The sequence below is a fragment of the Aquarana catesbeiana genome, linkage group LG05 (genome assembly GCF_042186555.1).
Source record: "Aquarana catesbeiana isolate 2022-GZ linkage group LG05, ASM4218655v1, whole genome shotgun sequence".
Classification (NCBI taxonomy): domain Eukaryota; kingdom Metazoa; phylum Chordata; class Amphibia; order Anura; family Ranidae; genus Aquarana; species Aquarana catesbeiana.
The window spans coordinates 15,704,601-15,728,692 of record NC_133328.1 but is presented as its reverse complement, the minus strand read 5'-3'; the positions used below and the strand labels follow the sequence as shown (position 1 = coordinate 15,728,692).

Here is a 24,092-nt window from a genome sequence, read left to right as displayed (position 1 = left end):
GAAGTTTAACGTGGTACAGTGGAACCTTGGATTATGAGCATTGTAATCCAAAGCACTCGCATATCAAAGCGAGTTTCCCCATAGAAGTCAATGGAAACGAAGATAATTTGTTCCGCATTGACTTATATTGCATGCAATACCACACATGGCCAGAGGTGGGGGGGCGCCGGAGAGCCTCAGAAATACTCGGGGACAGCTCGGCTGAACTCGGAAACCCTCGGAACCCTCCGAGTGATTCCCAGTATTTCTGAACGACTCCAAACCGTTCCGAGTGTCACCGGCGCCCCACCGCACCTCTGGCCAAATGCGGTACTGCACACCCCATTAGCTTGAATTCTGCTTGTTTTGCGAGACAACACTCGCAAACTGAGTCAGAATTTTTGCTCGTCTTTCAAAACGCTCGTTAACCGCGTTACTCGTTATCCAAGGTTCCACTGTATTTATTAACAGTTCAACTTTATAACATGTTTGTTTATTTTTTTTTACGTACCTGTTCGGTGCAGTTGGTTTTGCAAAGAGCAGCCCCCGATCCTTCTCCTCTCGGGTCCCCCCACCAGCGCTCCTTTCTCCTCCTCTTTGACCAATGCCCCCAATAGCAAGCCGCTCCATAAGACAGATAGAGCAGTGGCTCAGCCCCGCCCCCCCCCCCCCCCCGGCTCTCTCCTCATTGACTGTGATTGACAGCAGTGGGAACCAATGTCTCAGCCAATGAGGAGAGATGGTCCCAGGACTGCTCTTGTACACATCACTGGATTGAGTTGGGGCTCAGGTAAGTATTTGGGTGGGGGGGGCGCATGAAAATAAAAAAAAAAAACCTTCAGCCTTTACAACCACTTTAAATTCATCAAATTACCTTCTGTTCTTCTTTTTTTAAAGTTCCGTGTTCACTTACCCCGACTCTGAGAACCGGACGGATGTGTTCGGATTGATGTCAAACCTCCCAGAAGACGCAAACAAAATTGATGCTGTGACTGACTGGTAAGTACCTGTGGGGTCTTCTGGTATTGGTTCCCATTACTGAAGTGTCTCTGCCTCATCGGGGAGCGCTTACCACTATCAGGAAATATGAAACCCCCTCCCCATGCAAAACAAAACCCAAGAAAATTACCAGCTCAACTCACCAGACAGTCTGCTACCAACCAAATTCTGCTGTCTTAACAGTATGCATTAAAAACAGGGGTTTAAAGTGGTGTTCCACCCTAAAAAAAAAAAAAGAGGAGGAATGTGCCTAAAAAAAAAAAATAAAAAAAAACATTTGGAATTTTTTTTTTTTTAACTTGACTCTAAATGCCTGTTGCTAGGGAGTCCCTTGTAGTCTGCCTCTTTCAGTGCCTGGGCTGGTGACATCACTTCCCTTTGGCACAGGAAGGGCTCAGCTCTGCTCCCTCTGTCTTGTCAATCATCTGGGACCCATTACAGGTCCCAGATGACTGAGCGGCCAATCACGGCGCGCGGCGCCGCTCACGCATGAGCAGTGGGTGCCCAGCTGTGAAGCCACAGCCCGGGAACCTACAATTGCAATGCCGTTGCCGCTGAACGAAGGGGGAGGCGGGCGGGGCTTCGATCCCCCGCATCGCTGGACCCTGGGACAGGTAAGTATCCAATTAAAAGTCAGCAGCTGCAGTATTTGTAGCTGCTGACTTTTAATTTTTTTTTTTTTTTTTTTAATGGGAACCCCACTTTAAGTTTGCAAATAATAGATAGATTGAGGGAAGTTGAGCCTGGAAGGGAGCCCACCCCTCCTTAAAGACACAGGGGGCGCACTGGACACCCAGCACATAGCACAATGGCAGCAAAGGTGTCCTGTGTGTTCCCTCAACAATATTACACCAAAAAAGAAAATTCCCAGCTCAACTCACCAGCCAGCCGACAACCTACCGAATTCTCCTGTTTAACGGTATGCCACTTAAGCCCCAAGCCTTTTTTGGGGATTTGTTGTTTACAAGTTAAAAACAGATTTTTTTGCTAGAAAATGACTTGGAACCCACAAACATACATTTTTTACCCTAGAGAATAAAATGGCGGTTGATGCAATACTTTCTGTCACGCCGTATTTGCGCAGCGGTCTTACAAGCGCACATTTTTTTGAAAAAATACACTTTTCTGAATTAAAAATTAGACAAAAGTAAAGTTAGCCCAATTTGTTTATATATTGTGAAAGATGATGTTACGCCGAGTAAATTGATACCCAGCATGTCGCGCCTCAAAATTGCGCCCGCTCGTGGAATGGCGACAAACTTTTACCCTTAAAAATCTCATTTGAAAAAATTCTACAGCTGTTTTGAGTTACAGAGGAGATCTGAGGCTAGAATTATGGCTCTCACTCTACCGATCGCGGCGATATCTCATATGTGTGGTTTGAACACCGTTTTCATATGCAGGCGCTACTCACGTATGCGATCGCTTCTACACGTGAGCTCAGCGGGACGGGGCGCGTTTAAAAAAAAAAAAAAATTTTTTTATTATTTATTTTACCTTTTATTTTTATTTTTACACTGTTCTTTAAAAAAAAAAAATGGTGTCACTTTTATTCCTATTACAAGGAAAATAAACATCCCTTGTAATAGAAAAAAAGCATGACAGAACCTCTTAAATATGAGATCTGGGGGGTCAAAAAGACCTCAGATCTTATATTTACACTAAAATGCAATACAAAAAATAAATAAAAAATGTTGTCATTTAAAAAAAATAATGGCCCTTTAAGAGCTGTGGGCGGAAGTGACGTTTTGACGTCACTTCCGCCCAGAAATGGTATGGAGACGGGTGGGTGGCCATCTTCCCCTCACTCGTCTCCATACCCAGCAAGTGTGAAGATCCGATCGTCTCCGTCGCTGCCGACGGCTCTGGTAAACGGCGGAGGGCACCAGAGCGCAGCAGGAGGGGGGGGGGGGAGCTTCCTATCCTGCCGCCGATAAAAGTGATCTTGTGGCGCATCCGCCACAGAGATCACTCTTAACGGAAACCGGACCGCCGGTCGAAAAAGAGGATACCGGGGTTATGACAGCTAGCTGCTGCCATAACAACGATATTCTTCCTCTTCAGTGGATAAGGACCGCCCCATGTGCATATACTGCGGCAGGGCGGCCCCTAAGCGCGAAATCACGTGTCTGTACGTGATTCCTGGTTCGCGTGCGCCGTCGGAGCCCTGCTCCTGCTGTGATTGGACACAGCGGGAGCCAATCAGCGGGTCCGGGGCAGCCTATGTAAACAAGGCAGGCCGCCGTTCTGTCAGAGGGGAAGAGAGAGATCTTGTGTTCAGGCTAATCAGGAACACAGAAGTCTCTCTAAGACCCCTATTCACAATCGTTTTAGCAGCGCTTTACCGCTGTTTAAGCTGCGCTTTTCGGCCGCTAGCAGGTCGCTTTTAACCCCCGTTAGCGGCCGAAGAAGGGGTTAAGAGCGCCCGTGTTGCTGCACTTCGGAAGCGCTGCTCATTCATTTTAATGGGCAGGGTGTTTTAGGAGCAGCGCGTTCCCAAACCGCCCCTTTCCTAACGTCCCGCAAGTGCACCGCCCCAGCGTGAAAAGTCACACTGAAATGAATGGCTTTCAGGCGCTTTACAGGCGCAATTTCTAGCGCTAAAACTCCTGAAAACCGCCTCAGTGTGAAAGTGTTCGAACTCCAGTCAGTCCATCCCCCACACAGTTAGAAATCACTCCCTAGGAGCACATTTAACCCTTTGATCGTCCCTGATGTTACCCCTTCCCTGTCAGTGTCATTTATACAGTGACAGTGCATTGATCGCTGTATTGGTGTCACCGGCCCCCAAAAATTGTCACTTAGTGGCAGATTTGTCCGCCGCAATGTCGCAGTCCAGCTAAAAGTTGCTGATCGCCGCCATTACTAGTAAAAACAAATAAAAACTGAAAGTTCATAAATCTATCCCACACTTTGTAGACACAATAACTTTTGCGCGAACCAATCAATATACGCTTTTTTTTTTTTTTTTTTTTACCAAAAATATGTAGCAGAATGCATATTGGCCTAAATTGATGAAGATATGTTATTTTTTTATTTTTTTTTTATTGGGAATGTATTATAGCAAAAAGTAAAAAATATTTTTTTTTCTTTCAAAATTGTCAGTCTTTTTTTGTTTATAGCGCAAAAAATAAAAACCGCAGAGGTGATCAAATACCACCAAAAGAAATCTCTATTTGTGGGAAAAAAAGGACGTCAATTTTATTTGGGTACAGCGTTGCACCACCGCGCAATTGTCAGTTAAAGTAACGCAGTGCTGTATCACAAAAAATGGGGGTAAAACCTTCCGGGGCTGAAGTGGTTAAGGAGGGGTGGGCTCCCTCCAGGCTCACCTGCCCTCTATCTATCCATTAGAATGTATCCGCTTCTACTATAGAGGCTCTCATAAATTCACAAAAGTTGGGACAGCAGAAATATTGGGGTGCCTTGGAGTGTCCCTGCTGTGTGCTAACAGCCATAACCCCCCCGGTATTTTTTTCTTTTTTTCAGCCGGCGATTCTGTTTCTCACAAAAGCGATCCGAGCGGCTGATTAGCTGCTGGATCGCTTTTAGAAGCAGCAGGAAGGGACGACCCCCCTCCTGCCACTCGCCGGTGTTTCTTGGGCTTACCGGCAAGCCCAGGAAACAATCCTACTGTTCGCATGGCTGGTCATAGAGGTGAACAGAGACCAGATTGTCTCTGATCTCCTCTATAATCTAGGAGAACTGGAGCAACATCATGATGTCACTTCCAGTCTAGGGCGGAGGTAAACAGTTTTTTTTTTATTTTTAAAGCAAAAGATCACAAATTTTTTTGGTTTTTGCTTTCAAAGGTAGAGGAGAGATGTGGGGTCTTTTTGACCTCAGATCTCTCCATAAGGAGGACCTGTCATCCCTTTTTTCTATTACAAGGGATGTTTACATTCCTTGTAATAGGAATAAAAGTGATCAAATAAAGCTAAAGGGACAGTGTAAAAAAAGTAAATAAGAAAAAATGTAGGGCGCCCTTATCCCTCCATACTTGTGCGCAGAAGCAAATGTATACTTAAGTCGCGCACGTATATGTAAATGGTGTTCGCACATGTGAGGTATCGCCGCAAACATTAGCGTGAGAGCAATAATTCTAGCACTAGACCTCCTCTGTAACGCTAAACAGGTAACCTGTAACATTTTTTAAAGCGTTGCCTATGGAGATTTTTAAGTACCGTAGTTTGTCACCATTTCATGAATGTGCGCAGTTTTAAAGCGTTACATGTTGGGTATCTATTTACTCGGTGTAACATCATCTTTTATATTTTACCAAAAAAATTGGGTTATATACTGTTTTTTTTTTTGTGCATTCAAATTAATTAAAGTGTACATTTTCCCCCAAAAATTGCGTTTAAAAAACCGCTGCGCAAATACGCGTGACATAAAAAATTGCAACGATCACCATTTTATTCTCTAGGGTCTCTGCTAAAAAAATGTATAATGTTTGGGGGTTCTAAGTAATTTTCTAGCAAAAAATACAGATTATTATTTGTAAACGAAATGTGCCAGAAAAGGCCTGGTCCTTAAAGCGGAGTTCCACCCAAAAGTCGAACTCATTTGTCTCTCCCCCCTCCGGTGCCATATTTGGCACCTTTCGGGGGGGGGGGGGGGGGAGGATATCCTGTCCCCACTTTCAGGAGTCCGGGCCGCGGCGAATTACGTCAGCGGCTCGGCTTCCTCCCTCCTCCTTCCCCCCCCACCGCCGGACCAGTAGGAGAGCGCAGCGGTGCCTCGCGCATGCGCTGTAGATACTTGGTGTGACGCGGTAATGCTTGGTGTGACGCGGTAATGCTGCACTGCCGGGTTCCCTTACTGGCAATGGCGGCGGAAGCAAAACATCAGCTGTGGTGCTGACATTGCTGGACTCCAGGACAGGTAAGTGTCCTAATTAAAAGTCAGCACCTGCAGTATGTGTAGCTGCTGGCTTTTTAATTTTTGAAGGGGTGGGCGGACCTTCGCTTTAAGTGGTTAAAATAAACCCCCCCCCCCCTTACTCTACCCAAAATAAAATTTAAAAAATACCTTTCTACTTTAGGATAAACTGCTTTAATGATTCATTTTAATAATGAGATAACTAAATTAGAGGGTTGTTAACCTAATATTAGCCTGGAGTTGTTCATTTTTTGTTTGTTTTTCAGGGACTCACTATCTAGACTGTTCCCCCCACTGTGGGCAACAAGTGACCACCAGAATCTCTCTGATTACCTTCCCAACATCCTTCCGGGAAATGTTGATATCTCCCACGTAATCGGCCCCCAAGCCTACCAGGAACCTGCAAGAAAATTGCCAGACATCGAAAGCCTTCAGAGAGGGTTTGAGGACCTGGGCTTGCTGGATTCTTGGGTTTCCAGCCCCGAAACCTGCAGCCCACGGCTCGAAGACGTATTCCAAGACCTCTACTTTGAAAATCAAGCCTTGGAACTGAATTCTTCCTTCCAGCCCATCGAATGGCCTAACCAGTCCGCCGACGGCTACGTCAAGTTCAATGGAAGCGCTGCTAACATCTGCCCCAGCTCACAGAAGAGGGCAAAAGAATACTCCGGCGTGCATCGGCCCACGTGGAAAAACGACAAGGGGAGAGGCAAATTCAGTAGGGGTAGCCCAACCGGTCAAACGAATTACCCGCCTGGTGCAAGAGAATGTTGGGGAAAAGAAAAATATGCAAAATCTTCCGGTGACTTTTCCCCGCTGTGTATGAAGCCACCAGCATTCCAGTTTAATCAGCAATTTTCTAAAACTCACAGTTTCAATCCAACCATACAAAAGACGCACTACAAGGAAGGGTCGGAGAGCTACAGCGGTTTTCCAAAAGTCAGCACCTTCGAATGCCGTGAAAATATTACTCCTCAAAGCCAAAAGGAGTCCTATGCAAAGTCTCCAGTTCCTTGTATTAGCCCCAATGAGGGCTTCCCGTTGGCCAGCCAGGGACACAGATGGTTAGATGGTGAACCGCTGGGGACCCAGAAAACGGCAACCAGCCCTTTGCCGTCTCCCGCAAGCTCTAGTCTGTCAGATGGTTCTCCAACTCATTGCCCAGGGTATTTCCCTCAACCGCCGTTGCCACCTTCTGCTAAAGATGGACACTTGAATGGAACGACCAACCAGATACCGTTCTCCAGCTTTATTGATGAGAACCAGAGGCGCGGCAAGGGTTTCAGCCGCACGTCTCCTAGTAAGGAGGGCATGTATCGGAATACGGCATTCGGTTATCCACCCAACTGGTCACCGACTCAGCCGGGTTCAGGTCAGAATAACTCAGAACGGCTTCACAAACTGCCTAAAAGAGCAAACCCTCAAAACAACGGAAATACTGATCGAAGAGGAAGAAAAACTTGGAATATGCCACATGGCGGCGTCAAACAAAACCCGCCTCCTTGCAGCCCCTTCCAACGCAAACAGGAACCCAACCTGGGCAACATGTCCGACTTTGTCAACGCCTCCTTTCTGCCTCCCTTTTCTCTGATGTCTGATTTAAAACAGAATCAGAATTTCCCCCCCTTTAACCCGCAGTTGTTTTCTCCAACGACAAATATGTCTTTTCCACCTCCTTTCCCGTTTTCCGACCTCATCGATCTGTTCCATTACGAAGATATTAATCAAATCCAACCTTTTATAAATGACCTGTTCTGCAGTGAAATCCCCCCACCGTACTTTCCCTTTCCAGCCCCTTTCAACAGATGCCGCCCTTCGAGAAATCGCAGTGGACCTGCCAATGAACTCCATTTACAACTAGAGGAATGCTGTGAGCAGTTCCGGGCTTTAGAGAAAGAAAGGAAAAAGGTAAGAAGACCTTGTGAATGCTTTACATGAAGCCATTTGCTATAGAGCATGTGTCAAACACAAAGAACGTGGGCCAAATCCGGCCCACCAGGCCTTGTCATGTGGCTATGCCCACCCAGTTTTGCAGCCAGAGCGTGGCGGGAACTCAATTCCTTCACCTCCGGCTTTCACCCTCCCTTGAGACTTCTGTGTTTACAAGAGACCGATTGTGCTTTCAGCGGGTTCGGGATGTAACAAATCCCGCACGGCGGGGACAGTTCTCCAGAATCTGGGAGCGAGAACGATGCAAAGCAGCGCCACCTACACAGGGAGGTATAACAGAGCCAAATACATGGGTAGTAGAGAGAGCCACTACATAGGGAGTTACTAGAGCCAACCCAGGTAGGAAGAGGAGGGGGGGGTTTGTTGTTGCACACCGTGCATAGTGCACCCCAAACCCTGCACTCTGTACACAGTGCACCCCTGAATGCTATACATAGCACAACCTTAAACCCTGCACTCAATATGTAGTGCACCCCTAAACTCTGTACTCTGTGCATAGAGCACTACTGAACTCTGCATGCTGTACATAGCGCAACCCTAAACTTTGAACTCTGTACATAGCGCACCCCTATACCCTGCACTCTGTGCATCGCACCCCTGAACTCTGCACTCTGTGTATAGGGCACCCCTAGAACTGCACTCTGTACATAGCGCATCCCTGAACTCTGTACATAGCCCACCCCTGAATTCTGTATGTAGTGCAACCCTAAACCCTCCACCTGCCTTCATAGGGCACCCCTGGAACTGCACTCTGTACATAATACACTCCTGAACTCTGCACTCTGTATGTAGAGCACCCCTGAACTCTTCACTCTGTACGTAGCACGCCCTTAAACCCTGCACTCTGGAATTGCATTCTGTACAAAAATGCACTCCTGAACTCTGTTCTCTGTACATAATGCACTCCTAAACTCTGCAGTCTGTACATAACGCACTCCTAAACTCTGCAGTCTGTACATAATGCACTCCTAAACTCTGCACTCTGTACATAAGGCACCCCTGAACTCTTCACTCTGTACGTAGCGCACCCCTAAACCCTGCACTGTACGCATAGGGTACCCTGGACTTGCACTCTGTACATAATGCACTCCTGAATTCTGCACTCTGTATGTAGCGTAATCCGGAACTCTGCTCTCTGTACATGATGCACTCCTAAACTCTGCACTCTGTACATAACGCACTCCTAAACCCTGCTGTACATAACGCACTCCTAAACTCTGCACTCTGTACATAATGCACCCCTGAACTCTTCACTCTGTACGTAGCGCACCCCTAAACTCTGCACTCTATGCATAGGGGACCCTGGACTTGCACTCTGTACATAATGCACTCCTGAATTCTGCACTCTGTATGTAGCGTAATCCTGAACTCTGCACTCTGTACATAACGCACTCCTGAACTCTGCACTCTGTATGTAACGTGCTCCTGAACTCTGCACTCTGTACATAATGCACTCCTGAACTCTGCACTCTGTATGTAACGTGCTCCTGAACTCTGCACTCTGTACATAACTCACTCCTGAACTCTGTACGTAACACGCTTCTGAACTCTGCACTCTGTATGTAGCGCACTCTTGAACTCTGTACATAGCACAACCCTGAACTCTGCAATCTGTACATAACGCAGTTCTGAACTCTGCAGTCTGTATGTAGCGCACTCCTAAACTCTGCACTCTGTGCGTAGCGCACTCCTGAACTCTGCACTCTGTATATTGCGCACTCCTGAACTCTGCACTCTGTACATAATGAACTCCTGAACTCTGCACTCTGTACATAATGCGCTCCTGAACGCTGCTCTCTGTACGTAATGCACCCCAGATACAACCGGCCCTTTGAGGGCAACCATACTATATTGGTTTATCCAAATAAACTTCTCTTCCATTGTCTAGATCAGGGGTCTCCAAACATTCTAAACAAGGGCATTCTAAAAAGGGCCAGCTTACTGTCCTTCAGGCATTAGGAGAGCCGGACTGTGGCCATTGAGAGTAGAAAATACCCTAATGTCAGTGGGAATAAACAATGCCCCATCAGTGGAAGGAATAGTGCCTCATTGTTGGTGTCACTTGGAGGTAAAGTGTCCCAAGGGCCAGATAAGGGCAAGCAAAGGGCCACATCTGGCCCCCAGGCCACAGTCTGGTTCAGGTTGTACAATTTTATCTGTCAGCCACTGCTTCTTTCAGACAGGCTGATTCTCTTTGGCTCAAACAGACCAGGCTTATGGTCTCAAAATCAGGTTCCCCAATTCCTTGTCACTGCGGTGGGGTTTGCCTCTTTGGGCTTTTTGGGTTCTGTTCCCCAGATTTGCAAGGCTGCCACCTGGTCCTCTATTCACACATTTTCTAGGGGCCCGTTCACATCAGCCACTGCATTGCAATGCATCAGCTGGTGCGTGATGCGGCCCGGCCAGACCAGCGCAGTGTTGATGCACCGATACCAGTGCATTGTATTTTTTTAAAACAAACTTTATTGAAATGTCACACATTGACATTTTATAGAGTTCTGTCAGTCGGTGTGCTGTGACTCATGCTGCATACACCACGGCAACGTCCGTGGTGTGAACCGGCCACACCGGAGATGAGATATTGTGCCTTGTCTTGCTGTGGAACTGCGCTTGAATATCCGTCCCAACGCAGTACCACCACACCTAGTATGCATGGACCCTAAGTTTTAAAAGAAAGACGCTTTGTTCTTTAGGTCCTTCAGGCAACCCAAGTTGTTGTTGTTACGTTGGGCCTGTTAGCAATGGTTTGCCGTTGCCCACCTACCCCTTGAAGGTTTGACTTCCAGTGTCCCTTAATAGGATCCAAGAAAACTGTTTTACGGGGAGTAAAAACATATATTTTTTTTCTAGATTACTTCCATTAGCCTAGAAAAGGACTTTACATTCCTAAACCTAAGTATTTAAGCTGCAGGAACGTCTCAAATCTCGGCTTTGTATTTTGATTTTATGGTGGTGGTGGTGGTGGGGGTTTGGTTTGTTAGTAGGTGGTGGATGTGTGTGGACACAGGTCTTGACCAGCCACTTATCTCTGTGTCTGTAATTAATCATTGTGTTGTATCCTCTATAGACGGAAGCAGAGCTAGCTCGAAATTTCCCAGGAAACAGAGTTTCCAGCTCCTACAGCTCAGCAGTCCCAAGACTTCCAACCAATCCATCAAGAGTTGATCGCTTGGTTGTTGATGAGTTTCGAGAACAAGCCAGAGTAAGGACTGATGAAATCTAATTTCCTCTCTGAGCCTCACCACATAGAGCTGATTACCATTGGTTTTATGCAAGAATCTGAATATTAGTTCCTGAAATAATTGAAACTGAGCAGGCGCTGCCACTTGTAGACCATATAGCTTGAGAGTCAAAGGTCATATGAAGTCTTTATAGTAGCTGCCCCAACAAACTGCTTGGTTTTACATATGGTCTACTGATTCCTGAATGACGTTTGACCCGGTTTATACAATAATTTATGAGTAAGTATATAGATTCTTGCGATAGCCAAGTTGTGACTGGTTCTATTTAACTGTGACCATGTTTTAAGGTAATTTTACCGTGTGAACCAAATACAGAACAGTTATATGTAAGGCATTGAGAAAAACCTTTACCAATTGATGACCTGCTTTTTAACCGCTTGCCGACCAGCCGCCGTCATTATACTGCGGCAGGTCGGCACGATCCCGCCAACCCGTCGTAGCTGTACGTTGGCTCCTTTAAGCGGGATAGCAGGCGCGCCCGCTGCACTCGGGTGGGTGCCAATGCTCGTGGACAACGGTCGCGATCACCGCTGGCCACGAGCGATTGTGGGCACGAGAGGCAGAACAGGGACGTGTGTGTGTAAACACACAAATCTCTGTTCTGTGAGGAGTGACAGATCGATCTCGTGTTCCTTTTAGCTAGGAACCAGATCTGTCATTTACTCTTGGTTAGTCCCCTCCCCCCACAGTTAGAAACACACACAGGGAACACAGTTAACCCCTTGATCGCCCCCCCTAGTGTTAACCGCTTCCCCGCCACTGACATCTTTACAGTAATCAGTGCATTTTTGTAGCACTGATCGCTGTATAAATGCCAATGGTCCCAAAAATGTGTCCGCCATAATGTTGCACCCCCGATAAAAATCGCAGATCGCCGCCGTTACTAGTAAAAAAAAAAAAATAATAATAATAAAAATGCTATAAATCTATCCCCTATTTTGTAGACGCTATAACTTTTGCGCAAACCAATCAATATACGCTTATTGCGATTTTTTTTTTTTTTAACCAAAAATATGTAGAAGAATACATATCGGCCTAAACTGAGAAAGAAATCAGCTTTTTTAAAAAAAAATGGGAATATTTATTATAGCAAAAAGTACAAAATATTGTGTTTTTTTCAAAATTATCACTCTTTTTTTGTTTATAGCGTAAAAAAATAAAAACCGCAGAGATGATCAAATATCACCAAAAGAAAGCTCTATTTGTGGGGAAAAAAAAGACGTCAATTTTGTTTGGATGCAGCATCGCACGACCGCGCAATTGTCAGTTAAATCGACGTAGTGCCGAATCGCAAAAAATGGCCTGGTCATTCAGCAGCCAAATCTTCCGGGGACTGAAGTGGTTAAAGGGCCACAACTAGTATTTCGGTCATGGGCAGATGTTTTTGTGTTAAAACTGAAGCTTAACCACTTAAGGACCGGAAGATTTTCCCACTTAATGACCAGGCCATTTTTTTGCGATACGACACTGCGTCGCTTTAACTGCACTAATTGTGCAGTCGTGCCACCTTGCACCCAAACAAAATTGACGTCCTTTTTTTCCGACAAATAGAGCTTTCTTTTGGTGGTATTTAATCACCGTTGCGGTTTTTATTTTTTTCGCTATAACAAAAAAAGAGCGACAATTTTGAAAAAAAACAATATTTTTTTACTTTTTGCTATAATAAATATCCCCAGGCCAATATGTATTCTTTTACATATTTTTGGTAAAAAAAAATCGCAATAAGTGTACAGTGTATTGATTGGTTTTGCGCAAAAGTTATAGTGCCTACAAAATTGGGGATATATTTATGGCATTTTTATTATTCTTTTTTTTTTTTTTTTTTTACTAGTAATGGCGGTGATCAGCGATTTTTAGCGGGACTGCGACATTGCAGCGGACTGATCGGACACTTTTAAAACTTTTTTGGGATCATTGACATTTATACAGCGATCAGAGCTATAAATAGCCACTGATTACTGTATAAATGTCACTGGCAGGGAAGCGGTTGACACTAGGGAGCAATCAAGGGGTTAAATGTTCCCTGGGAGGTGTTTCTAACTGTGGGGGGAGTGTGCTGACTGGAGGAGGAGAGAGAGATCACTGTTCCTGATCACTAGGAACAGCAGATCTCTGTCTACTCCCCTGTCAGAACGGGGATCTGTTTGTTTACATTGACAGATCACCGTTCTGTCCCCCGTGATCCCCCTATAGCCCTTAAAGCGGCTGCCGTACAGCTACGGCGATTTGCGCAGGGGAGACAACCTGCCGACGTACAACGACGGCGGCTGGTCGGCAAGTAGTTAAAGTGATTATACATGCTCCCTTTTTTTATTTTAAATAACAAGCATGTTATACTTCCAGTGGAAAGGTATAAGATAAATACTGCGCTAACACAATAAAATGAGCTGCGACTAAAGGTAGTAAACCATAAATCCAATATAATTCAAAAAGTCGCGCTAAAGGAATGAGAGTGGCAACAACCTAGTGCCTACAGCATCAAAAAAAGGTAAATTCAGTGCAAATGATTAAAAAATAAACCAGTGTATATGAACACCGCAGTGAAATTAGAATAAATGTTAGATATACAGAACACAGATAATGCTTACTAAGCAGGAAAAAAATGAAATTATTAAATATAAAAATAAGTGGTTAAATGTGAACAACAAAAAATGTGTTCCAGAACACTAATGCCAAATGTAACAGTGTATGAGAACTGTGCAAAGACAATAAACATATACCCTGTGAAAAACGTAGATTATGCAGTGTAAAAATAAGAACAAACTTGTATAATCCACCAAAAGTCCATATCCAAAGGAACAATGATTAATAAAGTTCGTGCATGTTATATGGCACAAAAGACGTATAAATGGATATCCCCCAGTGCTGAGTGAATGTAGAAAACAAAACTTGCTGCAGTGGCTAAAGGTGCGTGGGCAGACCTCCACTATTAAAAACTGCTGCCTCTTACCAGAAAAAGTTGGTCTCTGGAAAATAGGAGACCTAAAGGGCGGATGGCTGCAACCCCAGCCAGGGATCTGTATAGCAGACACTGGTTGTCATCCGAATCCCGGAACTCACTCCGTCAATCACACCAAAATGAATAGGATGGGTCCCCATAAAAGAGATAAAGGCTCCACATAGCATAAAATCCACGGCTTTTTATTGAATGAAAAAATATAGATTGCACTTACAAAGTAGTTGTAAAAACAAGCATGCAGGAACGCCGCTTTCCTGCATGCTTGTTTTTACAACTACTTTGTAAGTGCAATCTATATTTTTTCATTCAATAAAAAGCCGTGGATTTTATGCTATGTGAAGCCTTTATCTCTTTTATGGGGACCCATCCTATTCATTTTGGTGTGATTGACGGAGTGAGTTCCGGGATTCGGATGACAACCAGTGTCTGCTATACAGATCCCTGGCTGGGGTTGCAGCCATCCGCCCTTTAGGTCTCCTATTTTCCAGAGACCAACTTTTTCTGGTAAGAGGCAGCAGTTTTTAATGGTGGAGGTCTGCCCACGCACCTTTAGCCACTGCAGCAAGTTTTGTTTTCTACATTCACTCAGCACTGGGGGATATCCATTTATACGTCTTTTGTGCCATATAACATGCACGAACTTTATTAATCATTGTTCCTTTGGATATGGACTTTTGGTGGATTATACAAGTTTGTTCTTATTTTTACACTGCATAATCTACGTTTTTCACAGGGTATATGTTTATTGTCTTTGCACAGTTCTCATACACTGTTACATTTGGCATTAGTGTTCTGGAACACATTTTTTGTTGTTCACATTTAACCACTTATTTTTATTTTTATATTTAATAATTTCATTTTTTTCCTGCTTAGTAAGCATTATCTGTGTTCTGTATATCTAACATTTATTCTAATTTCACTGCGGTGTTCATATACACTGGTTTATTTTTTAATCATTTGCACTGAATTTACCTTTTTTTGATGCTGTAGGCACTAGGTTGTTGCCACTCTCATTCCTTTAGCGCGACTTTTTGAATTATATTATACTTACCAGTGGTTTTGCACAGAGCAGCCTCAACCATCCTCTTCTTGGGTCCAACACCGGTGGTCCTGGTTCCTCCCTGCCCTCGCCAAGTGCCCACCATTGCAGGACAGTTGCTATGGGGGCACCCGTGCATGCTCGCTCCCGAGCCCCAGTCTATGTGCCCATTGACCCACAGAAAATTGTAATTTTCTTTCACAATTGTTTTGAAAATTAAGAAATTAAATAAATAGTTTTTTTTTATCATTTTAACAAGTTATGTCACCATACAGCATAGGCATACTTAGAATTCATTTTTCACGGCCTAGCCACATAGAAGGGCCCAAAATCCAAGGAGCACCTTCAAGCGTTCTAGAGGCATGAATTGCACATCTAATTTCCTGATTACCTATCACATTTATGGAGGACTTGGAGCACCAGGACAGTGGAAACACCCACATGACCCCAATGCCTATGTGGATAAATGTCAGATTGTTAGGATGGACGTTCCTAGGCAAGCTATGCTTGCATGCAGACTAGGTAATGTCATGGCATGGTATCTTCAAGCCAGGAAACGAGGTGGGTTCTGTCTGACTTGCTGCAGCTTCTAATTCACATGAGAAGCTCACCGTGTGCAGTGAAATCAGAGTAAGTTATTTCAGTCCAGGAGAGGAGCCGGTACAATTGTGCAAGACTCTTGGTCTAGGAGACGTAGGAAATTAGTTTTTGATTCAGTCCAGTGACAAGCACTCATACATGTTCTATCAGTTGTAAGAGGAATAAGCTTTTGGAAGGTATATTGTATTCTTTAATTCAATAACTGATTCAATGAAGTTGGTGTTAGTTATAATAGTGAATTTTCTTCTAGAGCCATTTCTTTTAGCTCATTTTGAACCTCATAGTCTTTTTTGTTCAATATGGCTTCTATTGATATGTATGTTTGCTGATCAGGCAGTTTCGCTGGTGAAGATCATGGAGAGAATCCGCGGAGAGAGCCTTCATGTCAATATCGGTCTTGCTTTGGAGCATCACCTGGAAGCCATCCACTTGACACAGGCACGGCGCAAAGATGAAATAGTTAATGCAGCCAATCGTCAGAAGCAAGGAGCCCCTCGCTACAATAATGAGAGAGGTATAATTTTGCATGTTCATTATAGCACCAGTGGTTCTCAACCATCGGGCTGCAGTCTCCCTTCTCCCACGACTCCAGACAGCTCCAGATCCCTTAACCCTCCACAGTACCTCCCAGCTCTCCTAGTGCTCCCCAGCTTGCTACTGAGCCTCCAGCCCTGCCTAGCGCCCCCAAACTCCCAACAGTGTCACACAGCACCCTCCAGCCTCTTCCAGAACCCTCATCACCTATAGAGCCACCAGGTCTGCTGCAGAGTCTCTTAACCGTGCAGGCCCCCTGAATACCCTTCGCCTTCACAGTGGTGTCCAGCTTCCCTCAGTGCCCCCAGCTTGATGCAGAGCCTCCAGGTCTCCATAGCACCCCCAACCTCCAGCCCTGCCCCACAGCTGCCTCTAGAAACCTCCTCCCCTATAGGGCCACCAGGTCTGCTGCAGAGTGCCCTAACCCTCAAGGCCACCTGAGTACCCTCACCCTCCACAGTGCCACCCAGCCTCCCTCAGTGCCCCCCAGCTTGCTGCAGAGCCTTCAGTCCTTCATAGCGCCCTCAACCTCCAACAGTGTTCCACAGCATCCTCCAGCTTCTTCTAGAAACCTCTTCCCCCTATAGGGCCACCAGGTCTTCTGCAGAGTCTCCTAACCCTCCAGGTCCCCTTAGTATACCCTTAGTCTCCACAGTGCCGCTCAGCATACCTCAGTGCCCCCCAGCTTGCTGCAGAGCCCTCAGCCCTTCATAGTGCAAAAATCAAAAGCTCGGTTGGCCAAAAATCGTACCGTGTGTATGAGGCTTTAGTTGAGGTTGGTTTGCTGAGTTGGTTGAGGTTGGTTTGCTGAGTTGGTTAAGGTTGGTTTGCTGAGTTGGTTAAGGTTGGTTGGCAAAGTTGTTTGAGATTGGTTGGCTTGGTTGGGTGGCTCAGTTGGTTAATGTTGGTTTGCTGAATTGGTTGACTGAGGTTGGTTTACTGAGTTGGTTGAAGTTGGCTGGCTTAAGCCTCGTGCACACGGTACAATTGTTGGCCAACCGAGAGTCTGATTTTTGCCAAAGGGGCGTGTGCCAGGATCTTGTCTTGCATACTAACTGTACACAATTGTCGTGCCACAAACACGAATGTAGTGACGTACTACGAGGAATTTCAGCTCTTGAGCGCCACCCTTTCGGCCCCTTCTGCTAATTTCATGTTTGGTGAGCATTGATTCCGAGAATGCGTGTTTGTACTTTCGACTTTTGTGTGTCGAATTTTTGTACTGACCATACGAAAATCTGACATCAAGCCAGTGTCCGCTGAAAATTTACTAGCCTGCCATCCAACATTTGTTGGCCGAAAATTGGACAACAATTGTCAAAAGGAGCATACTAATGGTAAGATTTTGGAACAACAGTCTGTCAACAGACAATCCTCTGCCAACAATCGTACCGTGTGTATGAGGCTTTAAGGTTGGTTGAGGTTGGTTGGCTGAGTTGGTTAACCACTTAAGGACAGAGCCTCGTTTTGAGATTTGGTGTTTACAAGTTAAAATCATTTTTTTTTGCTAGAAAATTACTTAGAACCCCCAAACATTATATATGTATATATATATATATATATATATAATTTTTTTTTTCTAACACCCTAGAGAATAAAATGGGGGTCGTTGCAATACTTTCTGTCACACGGTATTTGCACAGCGGTCTTACAAGCGCATTTTTTAGGAAAAAATACACTTTTTTTGAATGAAAAGTTAGCCCAATTTTTTTTTATATTGTGAAAGATAATGTTACGCTGAGTAAATTGATACCCAACATGTCACACTTCAAAATTGTGCCCCTGCTCGTAGAATGGCGACAAACTTTTACCCTTAAAAAAATCTCCATAGGCGATGTTTAAAAAAATTCTATAGGTTGCATGTTTTGAGTTACAGAGGAGGTCTAGAACTATTGCTCTCGCGCTAACAATCGCAGCGATACCTCACATATAAGGGCGCTGCTCACGTATGCGTTCGCTTCTGCAGGACGGGGTGCGTTAAAATTTTTAATTTTTTTTCTTATTTATTTTAATTTTAATCTTTAATTTTTACACTGTTCTTTTCTCCCGCCACCAATAAAAAACATCTTGCGGCGAATCCGCCGCAAAGACCACTTTTATCTGAAAGCCGCCCGCTGAATAGGATACCGGGGTTATGGCAGCTAGCTGCTGCCATTAAAACGATACTCCTCTTCAAACACTCGATGTATAACGACGGCGGGCACTCGGCAAGTGGTTAATGCCGGTTGGCTGAGTTGGTTAATGTTGGTTGGCTGAGGAGTTGGTTAAGATTGGCTGAGTTGGTTGAGGTTGGTTGGTTGAGGTTGGTTGGCTGAGTTGGTTGAGGTTGGTTGGCTGAGTTGGTTGAGGTTGAGGTTGTTTGGCTGAGTTGGTTGAGATTGGTTGGCTGAGTTGGTAATTGTTGGTTGCCTGGGTTGGTTAATGTTAGTTGGCTGAGGAGTTGGTTAAGGTTGGTCGGTTGGCTGAGTTGGTTAATGTCGGTTGGCTGAGTTGGTTAATGTTGGTTGGCTGAGGAGTTGGTTAAGGTTGGTAGGTTGGTTGGCTGAGTTGGTTGAGGTTGGTTGGCTGAATAGGTCGAGGTTGGTTGGTTGAGCTTGGCTGAGTTAGTTGAGGTTGGTTGGCTGAGTTGGTTAATTGTTGGTTGGCCGAGTTGGTTGAGGTTGGTTGGCTGAGTAGGTGGAGGTTGGTTGGCTGAGTAGGTGGAGGTTGGTTGGCTGAGTAGGTGGAGGTTGGTTGGCTAAGTAGGTTGAGGTTGGTTGGCTGAGTTAGTTAATGTTGGCTGAGTTATTTGAGGGTGGTTGACTGAATTTCCTCAGGTGCACCAATGCTCGGGGGAGGCAGGATCCCTACAGTGATAGTGTCTGATGAAAGTTCCTTTCAGATATCACTGGAGAAGCTGAAAAATATTTTCTTGACTTTATGAAGAAAATTGTATTTTTGTACGCTCTCCAAGATGGGGTCAATGCCTCGCTGACCTTTATATCTGCTTACATTTTAGATGTCTTGGCTTTGGCCGCTGCTATGAAAGAGATGGTGTCCACCACACGCAAGGCCCGCACCGCCCTGTGGTGTGCTTTACAGATCACTCTATCCAAATGCCCCTCTGGCATCACTGTGAAGCCTGAAGACCTGGAGAGGGCCCTGCAGGAGCTGTGCCCTAACAAGACCCCCGGCTTGGAAGCTGAACCCTGCTCTGATGTCGGCAGTGCTGGTAGAGAGTGAAAGGGAAACAAAAAAAAAAAAAACCTACGTATAATTTACAGCCATTTCTGGCAATAAGTACCCTCCTCCTGCCAGGAAAGGGAGGCCGGCATTATTACCTTCGCAAGCTACTCTGGATGATTTTGGCCATCAAACGGCAGCTTTAATAGGATATCTTTGTAACATTTTTGTATAGGCACCTTCCGCTGCATTTTTATTGTGTTTCAACTAGGTGAAAACCATGACCAGTGTTCCTTTTCATCCTACGCACCTCTGGGGTTTGTCTAATCCCAAAACGATCGTCATTTGTCTTTTTTTAAAAGAAAAAAAGTGTTTTGTTTTGTGCCAAAGAGGGGAAATTCAGCCGTACGTAGGTCTGTGTAAATTCTGTTTCCTTTACAACCAAAATGCCTAAACTTTGTATTTCCGTCATGGTGGTTTTTGTTAAATTCTTTTGCATGGGAAGAGAGCACCCATGGATGCCAAACATAATGCACGTCCAGCGTGCTTCGGGACGGCTGGGGTAAGAAGCTGTAGAAGTGAATGTGGACTGTAGCATCAGTGCCCAGCTTACATTTCATAAAGCTGAACTCCAGGCAGATATATAAAGGTACCAGAGCTCTTGCACTTCAGTGGCAAGGTCCGCTTATTCAAAGGTGTCCCCTCTCCCACTCTAAAACGCTGCACCCATGGAGGGGAAAATGCTTAGATAATATAATCACCTTCCATAGTGTAGGAGGTGACTTCCCTAACTTCCATAGTGTGGGAGGTGACTTCCCTAACTTCCATAGTGTGGGAGGTGACTTCCCTAACTTCCATAGTGCAGGAGGTGACTTTCATAGAGTGGGAGTTGACATCCATAGTGCGGGAGGTAACTTTCCTGACTTCCAAAGTGCAGGTGGTGACATCCCTGACTTCCATAGTGTGGGGGTGACTTCCCTGACATCCATAGTGCATGAGGCGACTTCCTTAGTGCAGGAGGTGACATCCCTGACTTCCATAGTGCGGGAGGTGACTTCCCTAGCTTCCATAGTGTGGGAGGTTACTTCAATAGTGCAGGAGGTGACGTCCCTGACTTCCAAAAGTGCAGGAGGTGACTTTCATAGAGTGGGAGGTGACATCCATAATGTGGGAGGTGACATCCTGGACTTCCATAGTGCAGGAGGTGACATCCCTGACTTCCATAGTTCGGGAGGTGACTTCCATAGTGTGGAAGGTGACATCCTTGACTTTCATAGTGCAGGAGGGGACGTAGCTGACTTCCATAGTTTGAGAGGTGACTTGCATAGTGTGGGAGGTGACATCCATGACTTCCATAGTGCAGGAGGTGACGTCCCTAACTTCCATAGTTCGAGAGGTGACTTCCAAGTGTGGGAGGTGACATCCCTTACTTACATAGTTCGGAGGTGACTTCCATAGTGTGGGAGGTGACTCCCCTGACTTCCATAGTGCAGGGGGTGATATCATAAACCTGCCAACAATAACATGGGGAATGCTGAGTATCCCAAATCTTGCAAGAAGACATAACAGCACAGTGCCGGATCATCTTCTCGTGAGATTTTGGCTACCCAACATTCTTTGAGATCTGGCCAGAAGGAGGACAACATCACTCATGACTGGGCACTGTGGGAGGAAACTGGAGAAAGACAAGTATATTATCTATGTTTCCTCCCACAAGTGCAGTATTTTTGATGGGGGGGGGGCAACTTAAGCGTAATATGGTATGAGCCTCTTTCAGCCCCCTGCAGAGCTCTGACTCGGAGAGGGAGAAGCGGCACAAGTAGCCAATTGGCTGTGCTCCTGCACTATGTCCATGCTGCAGTGCAAGGAGCATGCTGATAGAGGGGAGCGAGAAGATCCCAACAGGTGCAGCGTTTTGGCGCGGGGGGGGGCAACTTAAATGCAGACCTTGCTACAGAGGTGACCTGGTATTAGCCTCTTTTAATCCCCTGCAGAGCTCCAACTCAGAGAGAGGGAGAAGCAGCACAAGGAGCCAATTGGCTGTGCTGCAGTGCAGGGAGCATGCTGATAGGTTGAGAGAGGATGTTGGTTGAACTGAATGGACTTGTGTCTTTTTTCAACCAGATAAACTAAGTAACTGTAAGACAAGATCCCATCAGTCTGCCGCTTTACCTTTCACTGTCCAATCAGAGGCTGGGGGAGGGACAAGATCTGCAGCAGAGGCAAATCGGGTCCCCTCCCCCTGCCAGACAATTATTTCTTCTGGAATATTTAGCCAATCGCCTGGAGTTCATCATCAAGCTTCCCCTTGCTGCCAGTTGTGCTTGTTTCTGAGCTATTATTAAGCTACTAGTTTAAAAATAATAATAATAATAAAAAATGATATGTTATTAACTTGGTAATTAACAGAAAAAAAATACAAAATATTGTATATCACGGTATTGGTTAGACCAATCAGACGCAGCCTGGAATAGATAGTTTGTTATCGATCGGTCGTTTCCTGTGATTTATAATAAGTAAGTCGAAGAGTCGATCGTCACTCAGGAGCAGTGTTTGTTTCAGTAATTAAAGCGAAAAAAAAAAGAACATTTAATCTAGTTTGCACTTAATCAAAGTTAGAGTTTTTTTTTTTTTTTAATTTAAAAAAATAAATACATTTTAATTCCTAAAGGAATATACATTCTATTTATTTTGTTTATGACGTTTGCTAAATAATTTTAACATATACTCATGGTATTTACTCAGGAAATATAGTCAATTGCTTAGGTACAAATAAAGTATATTTAGGCAGGGTGGTGTGCATAAAAAAAAAAGTATTTATAGGTTACCAAAACTTTTTTTTTTCTTTAATGTTTTTGATATATGCATTGTGAGTTCCTAGAGCCGCCAGACTGGGCGGAGACTAGAGCAGTGCTGCCGCCAGTCTGGGCGGAGACTAGAGCAGTGCTGCCGCCAGTCTGGGCGGAGACTAGAGCAGTGCTACCGCCAGTCAGTCTGGGCGGAGACTAGAGCAGTGCTGCCGCCAGTCTGGGCGGAGACTAGAGCAGTGCTGCCGCCAGACTGGGCGGGGACTATAGCAGTGCTGCCACCAGTCTGGGCGGAGACTAGAGCAGTGCTGCCGCCAGACTGGGCGGAGACTAGAGCTGTTCTGCCGCCAGTCTGGGCGGAGACTAGGGGACTATGTGATTTGCCAATACAGTGTAAGCCCGTGAGTTGATGCTGATTCGGTTGCCTTTGTCTTTTCCTGTGGCTTCTGACAATCATGTCTTTTTTTTTGTTTGTTTGTTTGTTTTTTTGTTTTTTTTCTTAATGTGAATGTACGGTCGGAGACGGTTGACGTCTGTTTTTGCATGGTCTTTTTATAGTGTATATTTAAGTCACGGTAAATATATTGTTTATTTGGTGCTAGCATGAACTAGAAGAGGTGATTATGCTATATATTGTTAGATACACTGTTTGTATTTTATAACCTATCAGTTGCCACTTTAGAAAGAAGAAAACACTAAATGATATTTAATATTTTTTTTTTTTGCTGGTTACATTTGAGAGTATAGGATGGTTTGTAGTGTAAAAATAAATAAATAGAAAATTGTGATATTTCTGTATAACACATTTTTGCATTGCTATTGTGTATGGTCACGTGACCACTAAAATAAACACTTGTTTCAAAACAAGTACGTTTTTTGGGGACTTTGTATTAATTTTGTTTTTGCTTTTTGTGGTGATATTATACAATTTTTTTTACTTTTAAATCATCCTTAATGTTTTCATATGAGTTCACAGATGGTAGCCCTAAAGCAGAACTAAAGTATCTTTTTTTTTTATTTGTATAAAAACAATACAAAATTGTAAATTAAAAATAGTGCATGCATGCCCACTTGCAGTTCTATGTTACATTTTGCATTATGCATATATTATATTTTTATATATTTTGCTTTATGCATATGTTATATTATCTTATTATAGTTTGCAATATGCATACATTATATTATTTTAATATAGTTTGCATTATGTATATATTCTATTTTATTAAATTTTTAATTATGCATATACTATAATATACAGTATTTAAATATTTTGCATTATGCATATATTATATTTATATATATATATATATATATATATATATATATATATATATATATATATATATATTATTTTTTATGCATAATGCAAACTATAATAAAATAATGTACGCATAATGCAAAATATGTAAAAAATATAATACATGCATAATGCAACATATAATCAAATAAAATAATATATTCATAATGCAAAAAAAAAAAAATATGTGTGTGTATATATATATATATATATATATAATTATTTTTTTACTATATTTTGCAATATGCATATATTATAATATTTGTATACATTTTTCCTTATGTGTATATTAAAATAATATGTATGCATAATGCAAACTATAATAAAATAAAATAATGTACGCATAATGCAAAATATGTAAAAAAATATAATACATGCATAATGCAACATATAATCAAATAAAATAATACATTCATAATGCCAAAAAAAAAAAAAAAAAATATATATATATATATATATATATACACACACACATATATATATATATATATATATATATATATATATATATATATATATATAATTTTTTTTTACTATATTTTGCAATATACATATATTATAATATTTGTATACATTTTTCCTTATGTGTATATTATATTGTATGCATAGTGAAAACTATATTAAAATAATGTATGCATAATGC

General features: G+C 43.6%; 1 protein-coding gene across 2 annotated transcripts in view; it reads left to right on the top strand.

The window, feature by feature from the left end:
* The window catches only part of LOC141144091 (uncharacterized), a 37,075-nt gene extending 13,827 nt beyond the window's left edge, over nucleotides 1–23,248 (top strand). For both annotated transcript variants that reach the window (XM_073629467.1, XM_073629468.1), the window contains exons 3-7: nucleotides 877–978; nucleotides 6,126–7,767; nucleotides 10,877–11,011; nucleotides 15,983–16,163; nucleotides 19,182–23,248. In XM_073629467.1, coding sequence (XP_073485568.1) covers nucleotides 877–978; nucleotides 6,126–7,767; nucleotides 10,877–11,011; nucleotides 15,983–16,163; nucleotides 19,182–19,405 — 2,284 coding nt within the window. In that variant the 3' untranslated portion in view covers nucleotides 19,406–23,248. The remainder of the gene's footprint in view (nucleotides 1–876; nucleotides 979–6,125; nucleotides 7,768–10,876; nucleotides 11,012–15,982; nucleotides 16,164–19,181) is intronic.
* The last annotated feature ends 844 nt before the right edge of the window (nucleotides 23,249–24,092 follow it).